The 16875-nt window shown below is 41.9% G+C and overlaps 1 protein-coding gene across 2 annotated transcripts in view; it reads right to left on the bottom strand.

Annotated features, from left to right (window-relative positions):
* Window positions 1-16875, bottom strand: part of STAG1 (STAG1 cohesin complex component) — a 1292585-nt gene that overhangs the window by 480549 nt on the left and 795161 nt on the right. For both annotated transcript variants that reach the window (XM_085634343.1, XM_085634344.1), the window contains exons 17-18: window positions 10680-10772; window positions 10489-10578 (exon numbers count right to left, since the gene is read on the bottom strand). In XM_085634343.1, the coding sequence (XP_085490469.1) occupies window positions 10489-10578; window positions 10680-10772 (183 nt within the window). The remainder of the gene's footprint in view (window positions 1-10488; window positions 10579-10679; window positions 10773-16875) is intronic.

Below are 16875 nucleotides of genomic sequence, written 5' to 3'. Positions count from 1 at the left end.
TTAGCGAATGATTCAGATAAATTAAGGTGCGGATCGAAACCATAAAGCATCAGTTTAACATTTAAAAATATCCGGATATGATTAGAACTTAAGAAAGCAAAAATGTCTTCCCAAAATGCTTTCACCATACTACAATCAATTACGTGTGTCCAATTAGCTGGGGCGAAGTTCAAGCATCGGAAACAATTCGGTATATAGTTACTGTACATTTTGGCTATTGCCGCCAGCGTGCGATACAAAAGCCATTTTCCAAAAAATAACATTCTGCGCCAGTTAGCTCCTCTTAATGTGGAGAAATTAAACGTAATAGTTTGCCACGTATTCAATGATAAAACATGATTTTCTTGTTCCCGCCATTTTTTGACAGCTTTAGAGCCCAGATCGCCTTGTCTGGACTGAGCTAAACAACGTTTCCACTCTCCGGGTTTCCTTATCAAAGTATTATTAAAAAAAAGATCATTGTTTAATGAAGAAATCTGAGTAAGCGATGTGGGAGCATACTGCTGCAGGGATTGATACATTTTATTATAAGACCCGGCTAACAGAAAATGTCCTGAAATTAATAATCGCATCTCCGGCGGGGTTATCCACCTTGTATGTTGTAAAAAAATCGCACACTTTGCTAAATCCAACTTAAGTCCAATAGCCCATTAAATCAGAGCCAGCCCCCGCCCGCTAAATTAAAGTAAATTGGTCAACAAAGAGGAAGAATTAAAAAGAGAGAGAGAATATCTTCTAAGCATGGCCGTACGCTTCCTAAAAAACCATGCAATTATTTTATACCTAACCAGTTTGGGAGATTTAGGAACTTGAAGAGGGGAAGATATTTGACTTTCCGAAAAAATTAAATCAAAGAAAAAACTAATGTATACGTTTGGATTTGGAATTGGGACTTTAAATCGGGTCAAATACTGAGCAAAGTAAGCACTATAGTTTTCTCTGATATTTGGAAGTGCGAGGCCTCCATTGTCTAAATCCTCATAGAGAGTACTCAACGCAATACGAGGCGTTTTATGTGCCCACAAAAAGCACAAAAATATAGATTCAATTTTAGTAAAAAATGTGCCCGAGAGAAAGCAAGGAATCGTTGAGAACAAAAAATTAAACCGCGGTAAAATAGACATTTTTATCAAAGCAACTCTGCCCAAGATTGATAACGGTAGTTTATTCCAGCGAGTGAGCATTGAGCGAACTTTTTGAAGAAGGGGATCAAAATTCAGACTATAGAGATCTTTAACTGAAGATGTAAAAAAAAAACCCGAGATATCTTTTAGGTTTATTATTGATACAGCCCCTTAAGTCCGGATATAATTCAGGATTATGATTGCCACAGACCAATATTTCGGTCTTCTTTTTGTTAATCCGATAGCCCCCGAAAGTCTCAAATTCCTAAAAAAACTGAAATGCTCGAACTTGAGACTGCAAATCGGATTTAATGAGTAGCATGATATCGTCAGCGTAAAGTTTTATCTTTGACATTAATGGAATCGGAGGCGAGATCTCTGCACACTTCCGAATTGCAATTGCAAGAGGTTCGATAAAGAAAGCAAAAAGAATCGGTGATAAGGGACAGCCCTGACGTGTTCCCCGATTAACTGAGACTGATCCTACCGTAAGTGAGTTAATAATAATATTTGCTTTTGCACCCGTGTAGAGATTCCGAATGAAATTAATAATATTTGGCGGAATATGAAAGTGTTGCAAAATAATAAAAAGTGTCTTCCAAACCACCAAATCAAAAGCTTTTTCCGCATCAAATAACAGAATTAATGCTGGAATCCTCCGTGTCTCAAAATAATCCAGGGCTTCCGACAAATAATGGATATTGGTCATCAATTGTCTACCGGCAATAAAGCCATTTTGGTCTTCGTGAATCAAATCCGTAGAAATATAATTAAATCAAATTGCCAGTAGTTTAGTAACGATCTTATAGTCCGAATTTAAAAGAGTGGGTGGACGGTATGAATTAGGATCTCTAGCATCTTTCCCCTTCTTCAAAAAGCTGACCACGGTGGCCTCGCGGAACGAGTCTGGAATAGGAGCTCCTGCCAACATAGAATTAAGCAGTTGTATAAAAATGTTGGAAAAGGCAGGGAAAAAAAACTTTAAAAAATTCCGCGGGTAGCCCATCTGGGCCAGAGGCTTTCCCCGATGGAAGTTCTTTCCCTACCGACTCTACCTCTTCCAAAGAGAATCCACTTGCCATGTTTAATTGCTCCGATTGGGAGAGGGAAGGAATCACAGCTTTCCTCAAAAAAACATTTAATTTTTGCTGGTTTATTTTATGCTGATGGCTATATATTTTTTGATAATGACAATGCATTATCTTACCTATCCCATCCGAGTCAGTTGTGTATTGATGAGTAACAGGACAATTTAAACCCCGAATTAAATTGGAAGCTACTTTTTCTTTAGCCTGCCAGGCTAAAAATCTACCCGTGAAATTGCTTTCTTCGTAGACTTTCTGGTATTGACTACGAAAGAACGCCTCTCCTTGCTCATTTAAATATGTGCTGAATTCGCGTTTGGCTGCATTTAATTGATCTTTAATATTTCTAGAAGGATTTTGTTATTCTTAGAATACTAAGAACCTGTATACGATGTTCCAATGAGTTTTTTATAGCCCTAGCCGCGGTCGATATGGCGGCATCTTTCCCAATAATGATTCCCAGAATAAAAGCCTTTAAGGCATCCCAGATAATACTAAGAGGAGCGGTGCCAGTATTACGAATTATGAATTCTCTAATCTCGACTTTTAATTCGGAGACCCATTTTTCATCATTGAGATACTATTTATTAAGAACCCATCTTTTAGGAGACCTTCTAGTATCCCCGAGAATGAATTCCCTGATGAGCATAGCGTGGTCCGAGAATACATTGTGCACCGTATTATAATAGCCTGGCCTAAGTTTACTTGAGGCTAGAAAAAAATCAATGCGAGAAGAAGACTTAAATCTGCCCGACCAGCAAGTATATTCTCTTTTAGAGGGATTAGCTAGACGCCAATGATCCGAGAGATCCAATAATCTTTTATAATTAAAAATAGTTTGGGAAACTTTAGGTTTAAGTTGTTTTGTTGATTGAGACGTTGAGTCCAATTTGGGATCCATCAAAACGTTGAAATCGCCACCGATCACAATATCCCCTGACACCATTAATAAGGATTGGAACGTATCTTCATACATATTGGAATCATCATTTAGTGGTCCATAATAGCTTACACAAATAAAGGGTCTCTGTCTGCTTTTGACTCTACATGAGACCCAGCACCAACACCCTGAGCCTCCCTGTTCTGAATGAATGATTTCAACATGTATATTCTTATTTAAAAATATCGCCACCCCTCGCTTAGATTCATCGCATGATGCGAAACACCGAAACGAAGCCCATGATTTGAACATTGAGAACTCATCTATCTTAAAAGAGGGAATATAAGTCTCCTGTAACAGAATTACGGAAGGATTTTCAGCCTTAATCCACATTTCTACAGCTCGCCTTTTCTTCATATTATTTAAACCATTAACATTAAGGGAAAACAATTTCATACTCTCCTTATTAGACAGTGAAATCTTAATTTAACTAATTGAAGACAGTTATCATCAGACCTCCCCATTGTATACACTCTGGCACTTTGAATCAAAACATAAGTAAATAAACATAACCCGACACGATCAACTTCATTTTTTGTTTTATCCCACCCATCACCCCCCCCCCCCCAAGCCCAACCCTCCAGTGGCCCTACTTCCTCACCCTCCTCCCACGCAGACCACAGGAACCTACCCCACTTCATTGGGGTGACCAGTTAGCACCCCTGGGCCCCCTGGGCCCCCTGGGTCCCCGTACTCCTTCATGCTCTACCCACCCCCACCCCCCAGCCATCCAATCAATTAACCCCTACCGACGTAATGACCTATAATATCCTATAGCCATATAAACGACCCGTCATAAACCCCTCATATTCTAACTTGTTTGAGAGGCCGAAATCTCCTTACGCAGATCATGTGCTGCTGCTATGTCGGATATCAAAGAATTTGCCTTTCACTAAGACTTTAAGCTTAGATTGTTGCGCTATCGTAGCTTGGGTCCCTTTGGCTTTAAACAACTGTAACATTTGGACAAACTCTTTTCTTCTCCGTGCAGACATATCGGAAAAAATACGACATTTTGCAGTTTCGTTAACAAAGAATTGTCTTTGCTAAATCGCCATAGAAAGAATAGTCTCTTTTATCCGTATGTCTGAAAAGTTTAATAAAATTGTTCGAGGAAGAGAAGAATTCAGAAAAGGCTGGGCAGGAACTCGATGTGCACGCGTAATTGTCAGATCGCCCTCATGATTGGGGATCACTTTTTGTTTTAGAAAGGAGGTGGCCCATTGCAGCGTACTGGATCCTCCAAGGCCTTCCGGAACCCCCACGATGCGAAGGTTCGATCGACGATTATAGTTCTCCAAGTCATCCAATTTGGTTTCTAGTGAGCGTGTAGTGAAAGAAATCCTACTCGCATCTTTTTTAACCTCATTCATTTGGTGCTCCAAATTAGAAATGCGAGTTTCCGCTTCTTGAAGTCGGCCAGGGAATGTAGAGAAAAGGTCCTCCATTTTTTCCAATCGCCGATTAATCAAAGCCAACTCAGATTTTTGAAACCTCTTTAATTCGCGGACCTCATCAAGAATTAAATTCAACATATCTTTGACTGACATCTGAACTCCCCCCACAGTCTGTGTCCAGATCTAGCAGAGGACTAAGGGGATTAACATTGGAAACTAAGTCAGCAGAAGTATTTGATGGCTTATCAGCCAAAGGTGTAACTATGTCCATATTTTCCGAAATCAGAACCTCTTTCTGAGCGGCATCCGTATTTTTCACAGAGGGTACTAAAGAATTTTCTTTGAGCAGAGATGTCAAAATTGTAGAGGATGCCGAAAGGTTAGGCTTATGCAGTAAGTCTGGGGGTTGAGTAATTGAGGAAGAGGAAGATATTTGAGCGGAAGTGCCCTGACAAAGTGCTGCATTTTTTTTTATCAAAAAGAGGAAATGGTTTAGCCCCTTTTAGCACATCCATAAATCTATCTTGCTTAGATATGGCATCTAGAGTAAAGGGAGAGCGAACTACCTCTACCCTATGAGAGTTCTCTAAGTTCAGAATCGGAGTCAGAGATTCCGCGAAGGACTCCTCCAATTCCTCTGAGCTCCCAGTGCTGTCGCTTTTTTCCTTTACGTCGCCTTTATCGCTGTAGTCATTTTTATTTAATAATTTGGCAGCGTTTTTTGTTTCTCTAGCCTGTATGCGGGGGGCTTTAGCCTTACGTGTATTGAGTAACTTCCCCATGCTGGTGAAAGAGAGACATTAAATGTTTTTAGATGAATATTAAAGATTTTTTAACTTAATCACTTTCATACACACACATACAGAGATGAGTAATTTGAAAAAAACTGAGAGATCAATTTCCTTTTTGAACTGTATTTAGCTCCACGTATATATGAATACTATACAGGACTGACCAAAAAACATATAAATCACGACATATATAATGACCAACAATATATAATGACATGACAATTGACATATATTACATCAAACTGAATAAACATAAACTTCGACAAATATATGTATTGAATGTAGTTGATCCAAAATAAATTGCATATGACACCACAGTAATTGTCTTCTATTTTGAATGATGAAATTGCATGGACCAATCTGATGAACAACGTCGACGTTTCGACCCTAGAATAATGTGTGAGTTTGTACGCATCAATGGCGGGTCTTCCTCAGGACAATAGTCTAAATGTCAGCCTGAAAGTTCGAAAAATTAATTTATCGATCGTACTGTCACATCTGAAGATTTCGATGGACTATGGTCTTCGTCTGTTGAATATTGATTCTTGAGAATTGAGCAGTCACGAGTCAACGATTCTTGTCCGGCACGTTGAGAACGGGAAGCTAATTCTGTGCGCTCCGAATTTCGGTGATCGTTTTGACGGCACCGTCACTTGACTCGTGACTGCTCAATTCTCAAGAATCAATATTCAACAGACGAAGACCATAGTCCATCGAAATCTTCAGATGTGACAGTACGATCGATAAATTAATTTTTCGAACTTTCAGGCTGACATTTAGACTATTGTCCTGAGGAAGACCCGCCATTGATGCGTACAAACTCACACATTATTCTAGGGTCGAAACGTCGACGTTGTTCATCAGATTGGTCCATGCAATTTCATCATTCAAAATAGAAGACAATTACTGTGGTGTTATATGCAATTTATTTTGGATCAACTACATTCAAAACATATTTGTCGAAGTTTATGTTTATTCAGTTTGATGTAATATGTGTCAATTGTCATGTCATTATATATTGTTGGTCATTATATATGTCGTGATTTATATGTTTTTTGGTCAGTCTGTATAGTATTCATATATACGTGGAGCTAAATACAGTTCAAAAAGGAAATTGATCTCTCAGTTTTTTTCAAATTACTCATCTCTGTATGTGTGTGTATGAAAGTGATTAAGTTAAAAAATCTTTAATATTCATCTAAAAACATTTAATGTCAGTTAAACTGAGCGTACTCCCAACAGAACCAATATTTGTGCTTTATATACATACCCAGGTTCTGAGGGTCACTGGGTTACCCCATTACTTTTAATGGTGAAAGAGAGACAGCGGTGAATTAAGTGGTGCCTGAAGTAACTGGAATTCGACCTTTCCTCCTTTCCGCCTTCCTCCCCGATGCCTCTGCGCCTCTAGGTCTAAACGTCCCAGCAATTGACAACTTTCCTCAGCAAATCTCCCTGCGCCTCGGGGTCTGTAAACCACGGCAGCCAGCAGCTCTCCTTATCCAAACACAGGCGAGACTCGCCATATGCAGTTCACCATGTGCAGCTGCCCCTAGCGTCCGAAATCCAATGCGGAGCCGATGCAGAGCCCCAGACTGACCGGTGCCTTCTCCAGCACCTGATCCCAGCTGCTAAGAATTTGGAGACCGAGGCGGCTCCGCTCTGCCCCGCTCCGCTTACAACTAAGCCCGTAGATATTACCGCTGCCACAAACCGCATATATTCAGCCACCGCTAGCCGAGGAAAATGGGGGGAAAAGCCGCCTTGGTCGAATCCAGAAAGCCAATTCAATCAGCAAAACGCGTAGCGTCTACCACCGCCATCCGCCACAGCCTTGAGGGAGGAGCCAGGAGCCGGAACCTCAGGTGTGTACGGAGGCGTGGAACTCCATCACAGGGCCAAGTACTTGCCAGGTCTAGTAAGGTGGTTTTAAACTGGCACTCCAAGTACCTCAGACAATGGAGCAACTGGTCTTTGAATTGGAAGATCTTCCTTCTCATAAGAGGCTAAGGCTCATCATCACAAATGTATTGTGCTTTGCCAAAATACTTTATTCCCATGTTGTTCATTAAGAGTTCACACACACACTTAACAAATTGAAGTATTTCTACAGAACACGGGGTAAACTAGGATCTTTACACATTTATAATTATCTCAAAAGTGGCTTCTGAAAGCAACAGTCATGGAGCCTCCTGAGGTTTTTTTTTTTCCAACCCTCATGTTTACAATCTAATTTCCAGCAGTGGAAACCGTTTGGGGAGTCCCAGGACAGACGGTTTATTGTTTTCAGAATGAAACAATCAGATCCTGTCATAACTAGTGACCTGGGGCTTAAACTTACTAAGCAGCAAGTGGCATATGTCTGGCCACTAGTTCCCAGGCTCACTGCTACAGTGCTGTCCTCTGGGCATGGTCAACGAGCGGGATCATAAGCTGGTCACCCCAACCCATCAATGTACTGTCGTGAACAGTTTCAGCACAGGGTCAACCTTTCAAGTGAGTTTGGAAGCACAAGTGATGGATCGGCGGTGTTCAAGTTGCGCTGCTCGAAGTTTGGAAGCTCCGTGTCCAAAACAAAGATAGGAGCCCATCCTGGATGCTGAGCTGAACTCTGGGTGCGGGTAGTCTTCACAGGATGTCAGCTCTTGAACACAAATCAGTTTGTGGTGTCCACAGACACAGTCTGGAGTTGCTTTGCCCAGTGCGGATCTAGGGGCTTTTCACCAAATGTTTCACCACAGCCCATTTAGAATAACCTTCAGGAAGGCCCTGCAGACAAGGTCACTACTAAAGCTAAGCAAATGCTGTGGGATGAGCACCTGGAAATCACAGATATCAAATGTCGGCATGAATAGTGCAGGTCTACCCGAGCTGAACTAGCGGTTTCAGTTTGTCTCGCCTATGCTTCCAGAAGGTCCGCCCTGCTAGACAGTGTCTTACTCGTGCCAGAGCATCTTAAAGTCTTCTTCGAAGTAGTAGGACAGCTCCCTCCATCAAGCAGGGTTCAGTCAGCTATCCTGAGTAGGTTTTTAGAACCTCCCTAGCTTTCTGGACCAGAACCAGGCAAGAAGATCCATCAGTAATTCCTGTAACTGTGACGCACAAAAGTATTCCTTGGTCACCAATGGTGTGGGACTCTGGTTCCTGGTGAAGGAATCTTGGCACCCTGGGTGGTGGTTACTGCCACACCTTCATACTAAATACCAACAGTTAGTTTGTAGACCGGCTCAGGGAAGTTCTGCCCTCTTACTTATTCAAATCGGCCTGGTTCAGCTAGGGTCTTTGGCACGAAGTATGAACAGAAAGGTGGGTTTGAGAAGCACATATTCAGGCCTGAGAAAACTAAAGCAAGGGTACAAAGGAAGCTTTCCCATTTAACTACCTGTTATCCTCTGGTTGGGCAGGGGATAGTCCTTCCAGGGAACAATGGGCCAGGGAAGAGCACTGAGAAACATTCTAGCCGCAAAGGTTCTGTCTTTGCTTCTTGTTTCAAACACTCCTCAATCTGGCTCACTATCAAGGATACCTGGAACATTCTGGGAAGAGGCCAGCAATTCACATCTGTCTGGTGTCTCACTCATACTCACCATCTTACGGTCCACTAGAATGTAGCAAGGACAAACAAAATCCCAGTCTGTAGCGCATAGGGTTGAGCAGACTGATTGGGAACTCAGTCTTCAGAAATGTAATATTAAACCATGCTTTAAAAAAGGACAAAATACTTTGCTCTGGTCCTAAAAGTATGTAGATTCTTTGCACCACTCTGAAGTTGAGTCTATATATTATTTGAGTCTATATATTATTTGTGGACGGAAGATACTATGGTGATCACAACTAAATACTTTTGACAGCAGCAAAGAAAAATGGGTTGCATCAATGTGGACTAGCAAAGACTTGTGTTTCAACACAAAAACCTTTTGGGATTTTTTGCAAACTGCAAAGAAAACACTGGTTTCCAATATATTCCAACAACTCTTGTGGTGCCAGTTTGATCATATAAATGCTTAAGGACATTAAGACCGTTTCTAAACCGAGCAGAAGCTCCCCCTTAAAGTAAAAAAAATGAAAAACTGAGTTGGGGCAAGGCCTAGGGGAAAGTTCAGCTTCAAACCAAGAGCTGCCTGAGAGGCACATCTTGCCCCGCTACAACCCCCCAAAAAAGCATGCAGAGGCTGCTGTAAATGTTTAGAGGAGTCTTAACACAACCTGATAGACATCGGCTGGTTAGAGGCTCCAAAAACTAGATGGAAGCTCACTCGGTACAGAGATTTTCAACTCTTCTTCCTGCCTTCACCATGTTATATCGCATCTTCACTGGTGCCCTTGTAAAAAAAAGTGAATCTCGAGTAACATATGATGGCTTGAGCGAGTAGGCTAGGATATTCTTATTTTATAGAGCCTCTGAAACCTTTTAACCATTCTGAAAACATTTCTATAATTTGTTTAGACCTCTTATAGATGCATATTATTTATTCAGGCATTTGCAGTACATGAATTTTTCCAAACACTTTTTTTAACGGTGTGACAGTAGCATCTTTAACAGCGATCTGGGCACTTTGAAGACGAGATTACCTTTGATTACACACACCACATGTTTAAGAGTGGAAATCTTGAATAAGTTGAACAAACATCCTTCATGGATCCAGGTTTGAGCTTACGAACATTTTTGTTGCTTACTTTGTATGCCAAAGTTTTTGTTTTACTATTCATACACACAGCTTAAGGCTTATCTCAAATAGCTCAAGTGGCTTGTATATAATCAAACTAGAAAAGTGAACATGGTGAGAAACTGACAAAATTATATTTTTGGATGGTTACTTTTGCCATGGACAGGAAAATTGCAATGATTTCATAGAATGCAATTAAATTTTTACATTTTCAGTTTCGTTTTAAGAAGGGTATAAAGAAATGGAAGGAATCAGTTCAATCCGCTCACGTTTGCTCTTTTTTCTTGCGCCCTGAATTGTCATCACAAGCTTAAATTAGTTTATGGTGTGATGGTGGTAAGCAGTCTTATATAAGAGGAACTATTATGTAGATATTCACTACAATTCTATTCTAATGGCACACTCTAAAATCTCACTAACAATCTCTAGCAGAATGCTGGTCACCCACCGTACAAAGTAACAGAGGGCAGGAAGTAAATCTTACCTTTTCCATCCTGCCCGTACTATACAATTCTAGGTCGAAAAACTGTGGAATCTGCAGCAGATTTGCAACCTTCTCAGAGTCAACAGAATACTGAAAGAGTAAATCATATGGAAAAATGCATTAAATACTACAGTCAACTTAATCTATGCTGTTATAAAGAAATAAAATAAAGACAGATGGGGAAACTGTACCTTAGACAGTAACATTGGAAGTGCAATAATGTACTGTTCAGTTAATTTATTCTTATCTTCAATCTGAGTTTTTCTTTCCTTTGCGGTGAGTACCTAGTCAAAAAACGTTTAAGGAGAGGAATTGGTACAGTGGTATCTGATGCAGAAACAGACGATGCATAAGCTAACAGGTATACCCCATATAATTTCATGGTTTAAAAGATGTCAAATTTCTAGACTGCTGGGAGAGGAAACATGGCCTGTGTCCTCTCTGCAGCAAATCCATACAAATTATAATTAAATCATTTCAACTTATAATTACAAAAATATTAAAAAAGAATATTAAAAAAACCTCCAAGCTTAAATATAGCTTATCATATGGATGATCAAATGGAAAACCCTTTTCAACTGTATTGAGCTCAGTAACCCTAATTTGCTCATCATAATGCATCAGAAAGTTAATACTACCACTTAACATTAGAAAAACAACCAGCCCTTTTGCAGGTTTACCCCCACTTTTAGATGACTTTAGAAACTGGTGTAATGGCACTGCACACTGGGGGTTTGATGTCCATCACACAGCGTATGTGGTCTCACCCCTAAAAGTGTGTACCTGTGGATACAGACTGATTAATCTCCGATTGGCAAGGTTAACTTGAATGTAAGCCCCTAGTATAAGGCATTCAGAGTACTTAGGGACTGTGTTATGCGGCCTTCAGTGGACTGCAGCACTATTGGTGCTGCAACTAAAATGGCAATTATAGATTGTCGCTAGGCTTGCTCTGCAGCCTAGATGGCAGGTAAAAAGATATCCCAAGTAGAAATCCTAATTGGAAAGTTTAACTTACCTGTGAGTCCCTAGTTTAAGCTACTGAGGGTTCCAAGGGCCGGTAGGTTTAAGTGTCACGAGTGGATGTTAGCGCACAACTGCAGTGGCAAATAAAAACATGCTACTTGAAGCACTGTCAAATTCGACTTGTCAAATAAATCCTTTTGACGGACCCAAACCTCTGTATGTACTAACTACAAGTCATCCCTAAAGTCTACCCTCAATGCCAGAGGATAGGGTGCATGGTTCTAAACAGCAGCCCATGCATAAAGTGTGTTTTACATGCCCTGGTAGTAGAACATCTTCAAAGTCGATTTTCCCTACTGGAAAGCTTAACCCCTATTGGAGAACATTGGGTGACTTATTTCTAATAACGTGTAACTTACCAATAGAAATAGCCAGAATGATATTTCAAAGTGTCAACTAATTGCCAAAGTCGTATATAACAGAACTATTTAAGAAAAGCAGATTTAGAAGCTTTATTTTCCTGAGTTGCCTAAAAGTCTAATGATATCCTTTTCTAAACTTGGAGGCAAGATGGCGGCCATATGGATGGCCGGTTGAGCGGGTTGCTCCCTCTCTCCCTCTCCACGCATCTCTGTATCCTGCATTTAGTACAGAATCCGTTTCGGACCCGTTTTTTGGAAAATGAAGTGAATACTAGAGTCTAAAACTTTTTTGAAGCTCTGATGCTGTGGCGGATATTTTCTCTGTTCGACTCCTCGTACCGGCGGTCTCCTCGCTATCATTGGCTTTCCAGTTGCTGCACCTGGACGCTAGGAGTACGTGGCATGGCGTCTAAAGCGGCGCCGCGATCAGTGAGGCCAAGTGCGGCCGCGCATCAGGCCGAGACGCATGTGAAGACGCGTTTGTCCGCCAATGCTGCTGGACTGTGCAATAAGATATTGCATGGCGCTGAAGGAGGCCAGAGGGGTACTTGCTTGCCCCCGGTTTCAGTGACGGAGGCGACGGAGGTGCAGGTTCGTGCTTTGGGTGCTGGTACCGAGGGGGTGCATGAGATGGCCCAGGTTCAGGCTATCCCGGCGATGTTTAAACAGAAAGTTAAAAAGAAGAAATGCCTGGAGGAGTCTGCTGCTCGGATGATCCAGGGCAGCGCTTTGGAAATACAGGTGTGTACGGACAGTATAATTACTTTAGAGAATGCAGTGAATGCAGGGGGCGAAGAAGCAGTTGGAAAGAACGTGGTTATGCCTAATGCTGAGGTATTGGTGACTGTTGAATCCGCCGAATCTGAACCTGCATATCTGTCTCAGCCCAAGTGCATTCTGGGAGCTGAAGTCATTTGTAAGACTATAAATGAATTGCTTGGTGCTAGCTCTATCCATGGCTCTGCCGTAACAGCCTTATCTGAGGGAGAGAAGGAATGTGTCTCTGTTGCTCATGCGCCAGTTGGGGATCAAGATCATTTAGAGCCTGAAGAATTACCGGATAAACTCTCTAATGCCGACGATGTTTTCTCCCTGTCTGACCGTTCTTCAGTCGGAAGTATCAAGAAAGACTGGCCAGAGGGGTCGAATCCTGAGAGAGGTATAGAAGGTGCGAGTCCAGCCAGGTCAGATATTTCACTTTCGTGAAATTATCAGAGTTCCCCTAATACACTGGTCCCCTCAGTCTCTCCACCAACTATATCTGCTGGTGACGCTAGAAGTGATAATGGAGAGATTACGCTGGCTACAATTTATGATCTCATTGTTGCGCATAGAGCAGAAACTCAGGCCGAGAGTATCCGCACGCAGAACGCTTCCAAGAAGCTGCAGAATTCTATACGGAGGGTGGTTAAGACGTGTGCGGATATGGCAAATAGAATCAATGAGGCTGAGAATCGGATATCTGCTCTGGAGGACGATATCATTGAACAGAAACAAAGTGTAGCTGCTTTAAAAGCTCATAGGGACGACCTGCAGTGGAAATTGTCCGACTTAGAAAATCGCTCTAGGCGCAACAATCTTAGAATTCTGGGGGTTCCTGAAGGCAAGGAGGGTACGGATTCACGGCAATTTGTAGTCGAGCTGCTGGGTGAGGCCTTTCCTGGGCTCGCTCACTGGGACTGGCAGACAGAGGTGCAGAGGGCTCATCGCTTCCCAGCTATACAGAGGAAGAAGCCAGACCACTTGTCTTCCACGGGCAATACTTATTTCTTTAAATAATTTTTTGGCCCGGGAGGCTCTATATGACCTGGCACGACCTAACAGGCAAGCCCACGCGAAGGATTGCGATTTTTTTGTAAGACCTGACTTTTTTCAATCCACTGTAGACCTTCGCTGGAGGCTTCGTCAGCTGATTCCTAGATTTCAGGCGAAGGGAATGCAGGTCTTTCTCCAGAATCCGGCCAAGCTAAAGATAATTGCCGAAGGACGGTCACAGATGTTCTTTGACGATTTATCTGCCAAAGAATTTCTGCTAACATATAAACAGTAAAATTGTCACTGACTGCCAAGATTGGATATGTAGAATTATGAGCTATGATCTTCTCTTTATGTATATATTTGTTTTGATTCTTGATCTATTCACGAAATGATAAGCAGGATTATTAGTACACTTGATATTTCTGAAGACAGAGATTGGGGGGGTTGGGTTCCCGACTCTGCATCACAAGGGGCTATGGTCCCGCTGCCTTATGGGGTAGGTAGGGTGGGATTGGGTGGGGGTGGGGATGAGGGGGTCATTTGGGATTTGGGTGTGAGTTGGGTGCACTGGGTAGGGAGGTCAAGGGGTTAAAAAAAAAAAAGAAATCGGCATTGCATGATACCTATCTTTGCTGCTACGGGGGTGATCTCCCTGTTACACTATGTTTTTGCCTATGGCTTTAATCTGAAGCTAAATTCTTGCATTTTACTATTTCTATGTGGCCTTTTCTCTGCGAAGACCTTGTTTGGAAAAAGGGGGATGGTTTCTGAGAAGGGGTGAAGGGGTGGAGGACTGTGTGTATTGATAAATTCAGTTATACAAATGAGCAAACTAGTAGTCTGTGCTCTTAATATATGCGGGTTGAATAATCCTAATAAGCGGAGAGCGTTGGCTAAGGTAATTCAGGCACAATCCTGGGATCTTCTTTGCTTGCAAGAGACACATATCTCATGGTCAAATAGGGGCTGGCTTAAAACGCTGGGCATGGATTTGATTGCATGCTCACGTCAGTCAATTAATTCAAGGGGCGTGGCTATTCTATGTAAGAGAGGGGTAGCAATATCCCGGAAATCTAAAGAGGATAAGTGGGGACGGTGGGCAATTTCAGAAGTAATGCTTAATAATAAGATCTTTACAATATGTACTGTATATGGTCTCAATTTGGATGAATCGGAATTTTTCGATAAGCTTAATCTGGAATTGTCTGTTTACCCTCAACCATTTATAATCTGTGGGGATCTGAATTTACATCTTGATGGGGATTTTGATGTCATTGGCAGGCAGGCATACTCTGGCAGGAAACCCCGAGTTTACAAAAGTGTGCGCAGACTGATTTTGGATCATGGTCTCTGTGAGGTCTGGTGTAGGCTTAATCCAGGACAGCCAGGCCACACGTTCTTCTCAGCTCCTCACAAAAAGCTGGTCCGACTAGATTATTTTCTTGTTTCTTACTCCATGTTGGATAAGGTGTCCATCTATACTCTGCCAAGGTTTATCTCCGACCATAATCCTTTAATTTTGGAGATTAAGCTTGATACTATAACCCTTCGTAAATCTGTGTGGACTTTTGATAGAAAATTGCTGTTAGATTCGGAGTATTGTAAACGCATTAGGGATTGGATGTCTTGCTTCTTTCAGATAAATAGGAATTCCGCTGCAGGAGGGGTGGTTTGGGATGCGTTTAAGGTGGGACTCAGAGGTGAGACCTTGAGCTTCGCTGCTCAAAAGCGTAAAAAGATGAAGGAAATTATGGAAAAGCATATTTTGGATCTGAGTAATGTGGAACGTGAGCTGGACCAGAAAGTGAAAGGAGTCGATCTGTATCTTGTATTGAACAAACCAGCTATTAAAAAATCTGAAGTCTATCAGCAATTTGCCGATGAGGCTGCCGCTAAATTTTTGCTCTATAAAAGGGAATGTTATGAATATGGGAAGCAGACTGGTAGGGTCCTTGCTAACCGACTTCGTCAAAAGGAGGCACAAAATAAAATTACTAAAATTAAAGATATGCAGGGGTTAATTCAGGAATCCCCCCCAAGGGGTTCGTAAAGCTTTTCGGGTATATTATGAGGGCTTATACTTTGATGAGCAAACAGAGAAGGCAGACAACTATTTAGCTGGGATTCTTTCTTAGTCACTAACAGAAGCACAGAAAGATGCTTTGTCAGAACCAATTATATGGGAAGAAGTAGAGTCGGCTCTCCTTGCGCTTCCGCGTGGCAAAGCGATGGGCCCCGACAAAATCCCACTTGAGTTTTATATTGTGTTTAGGACGGAGCTAAGAGAAGAGCTGTTGGATACCCTTTTCCAGGCCTCTGTAGGCAGCCCTCCGGATTCATGGTCTAAAACGATGATTGTGGTGTTCAAGAAGAAGGGGATGGATGAGCTTCAGTTGGGGTCATATCTACCTATTTCTCTGATAAACTCGGATAGTAAGATCTATTCCAAATTACTGGCTGGGAGAATTGCCAGAGTAATTAGTTCAATAGTTTCAGTGCGCCAACACGGCTTTATAGCCAGTCGGGGCACTACTGACCATGTAAGGCGCGTTATAACCTTATTAGATTGGGCGCAGGCGACTGAATCCCAGATGGGTGTGGCCCTGTTGGATGCCGAGAAGGCATTCGACAGGGTCTCCTGGGATTTTTTTATGGTCAGTTCTCGCATGGAAGGGGTTCCCTCCTGATTTTCTGAGGGCTATACAGGCTCTATATTGGAATCCAGCTGCTAAAGTCCGGGTTTCAGGGGAGGAGTCTGAGGAGTTTAGAGTGTTTAGGGGCACCAGACAGGGTTGCCCCTGCTCACCCTTTCTCTTTGCCTTGTACATAGAGCCGTTAATTTTTAAACTAGAACATGATTTATTAATTGTCCCAGTCAAACCACACCAGCATGAGGTCAAAGTCCTAGCCTACGCAGACGATTTAGCAGTTATTACAAGCGATGTGGTCAGTGCTCTAAATAGAATTGACATTGTGACAACGGAATTTGCAGCGTTTTCTGGTTACAAACTGAACCTAGCTAAAACACAGATACTACACTCGGCCAAGGGATGTCCATCCGATGTCAAAACCGTTAAAGAAGCAGTATACTTGGGTATTAAACTCTCCTCGAAAGTAGAAAACATTCCTGCCCTAAATGCCGATCCTATTGTTACAGCCTCCAATAAAACTTTGGAAAAATTTGATCACTTACACCTGTCACTCTATGGAAGAAGTAATGTTATTAAAATGCTTATCTTCC

This window comes from Triturus cristatus, chromosome 11 (assembly GCF_964204655.1).
Source record: "Triturus cristatus chromosome 11, aTriCri1.1, whole genome shotgun sequence".
NCBI classification, from domain to species: Eukaryota; Metazoa; Chordata; class Amphibia; order Caudata; family Salamandridae; genus Triturus; species Triturus cristatus.
The sequence above is the reverse complement of the archived record's forward strand: the minus strand, read 5'-3'. Positions and strand labels throughout refer to the sequence as shown.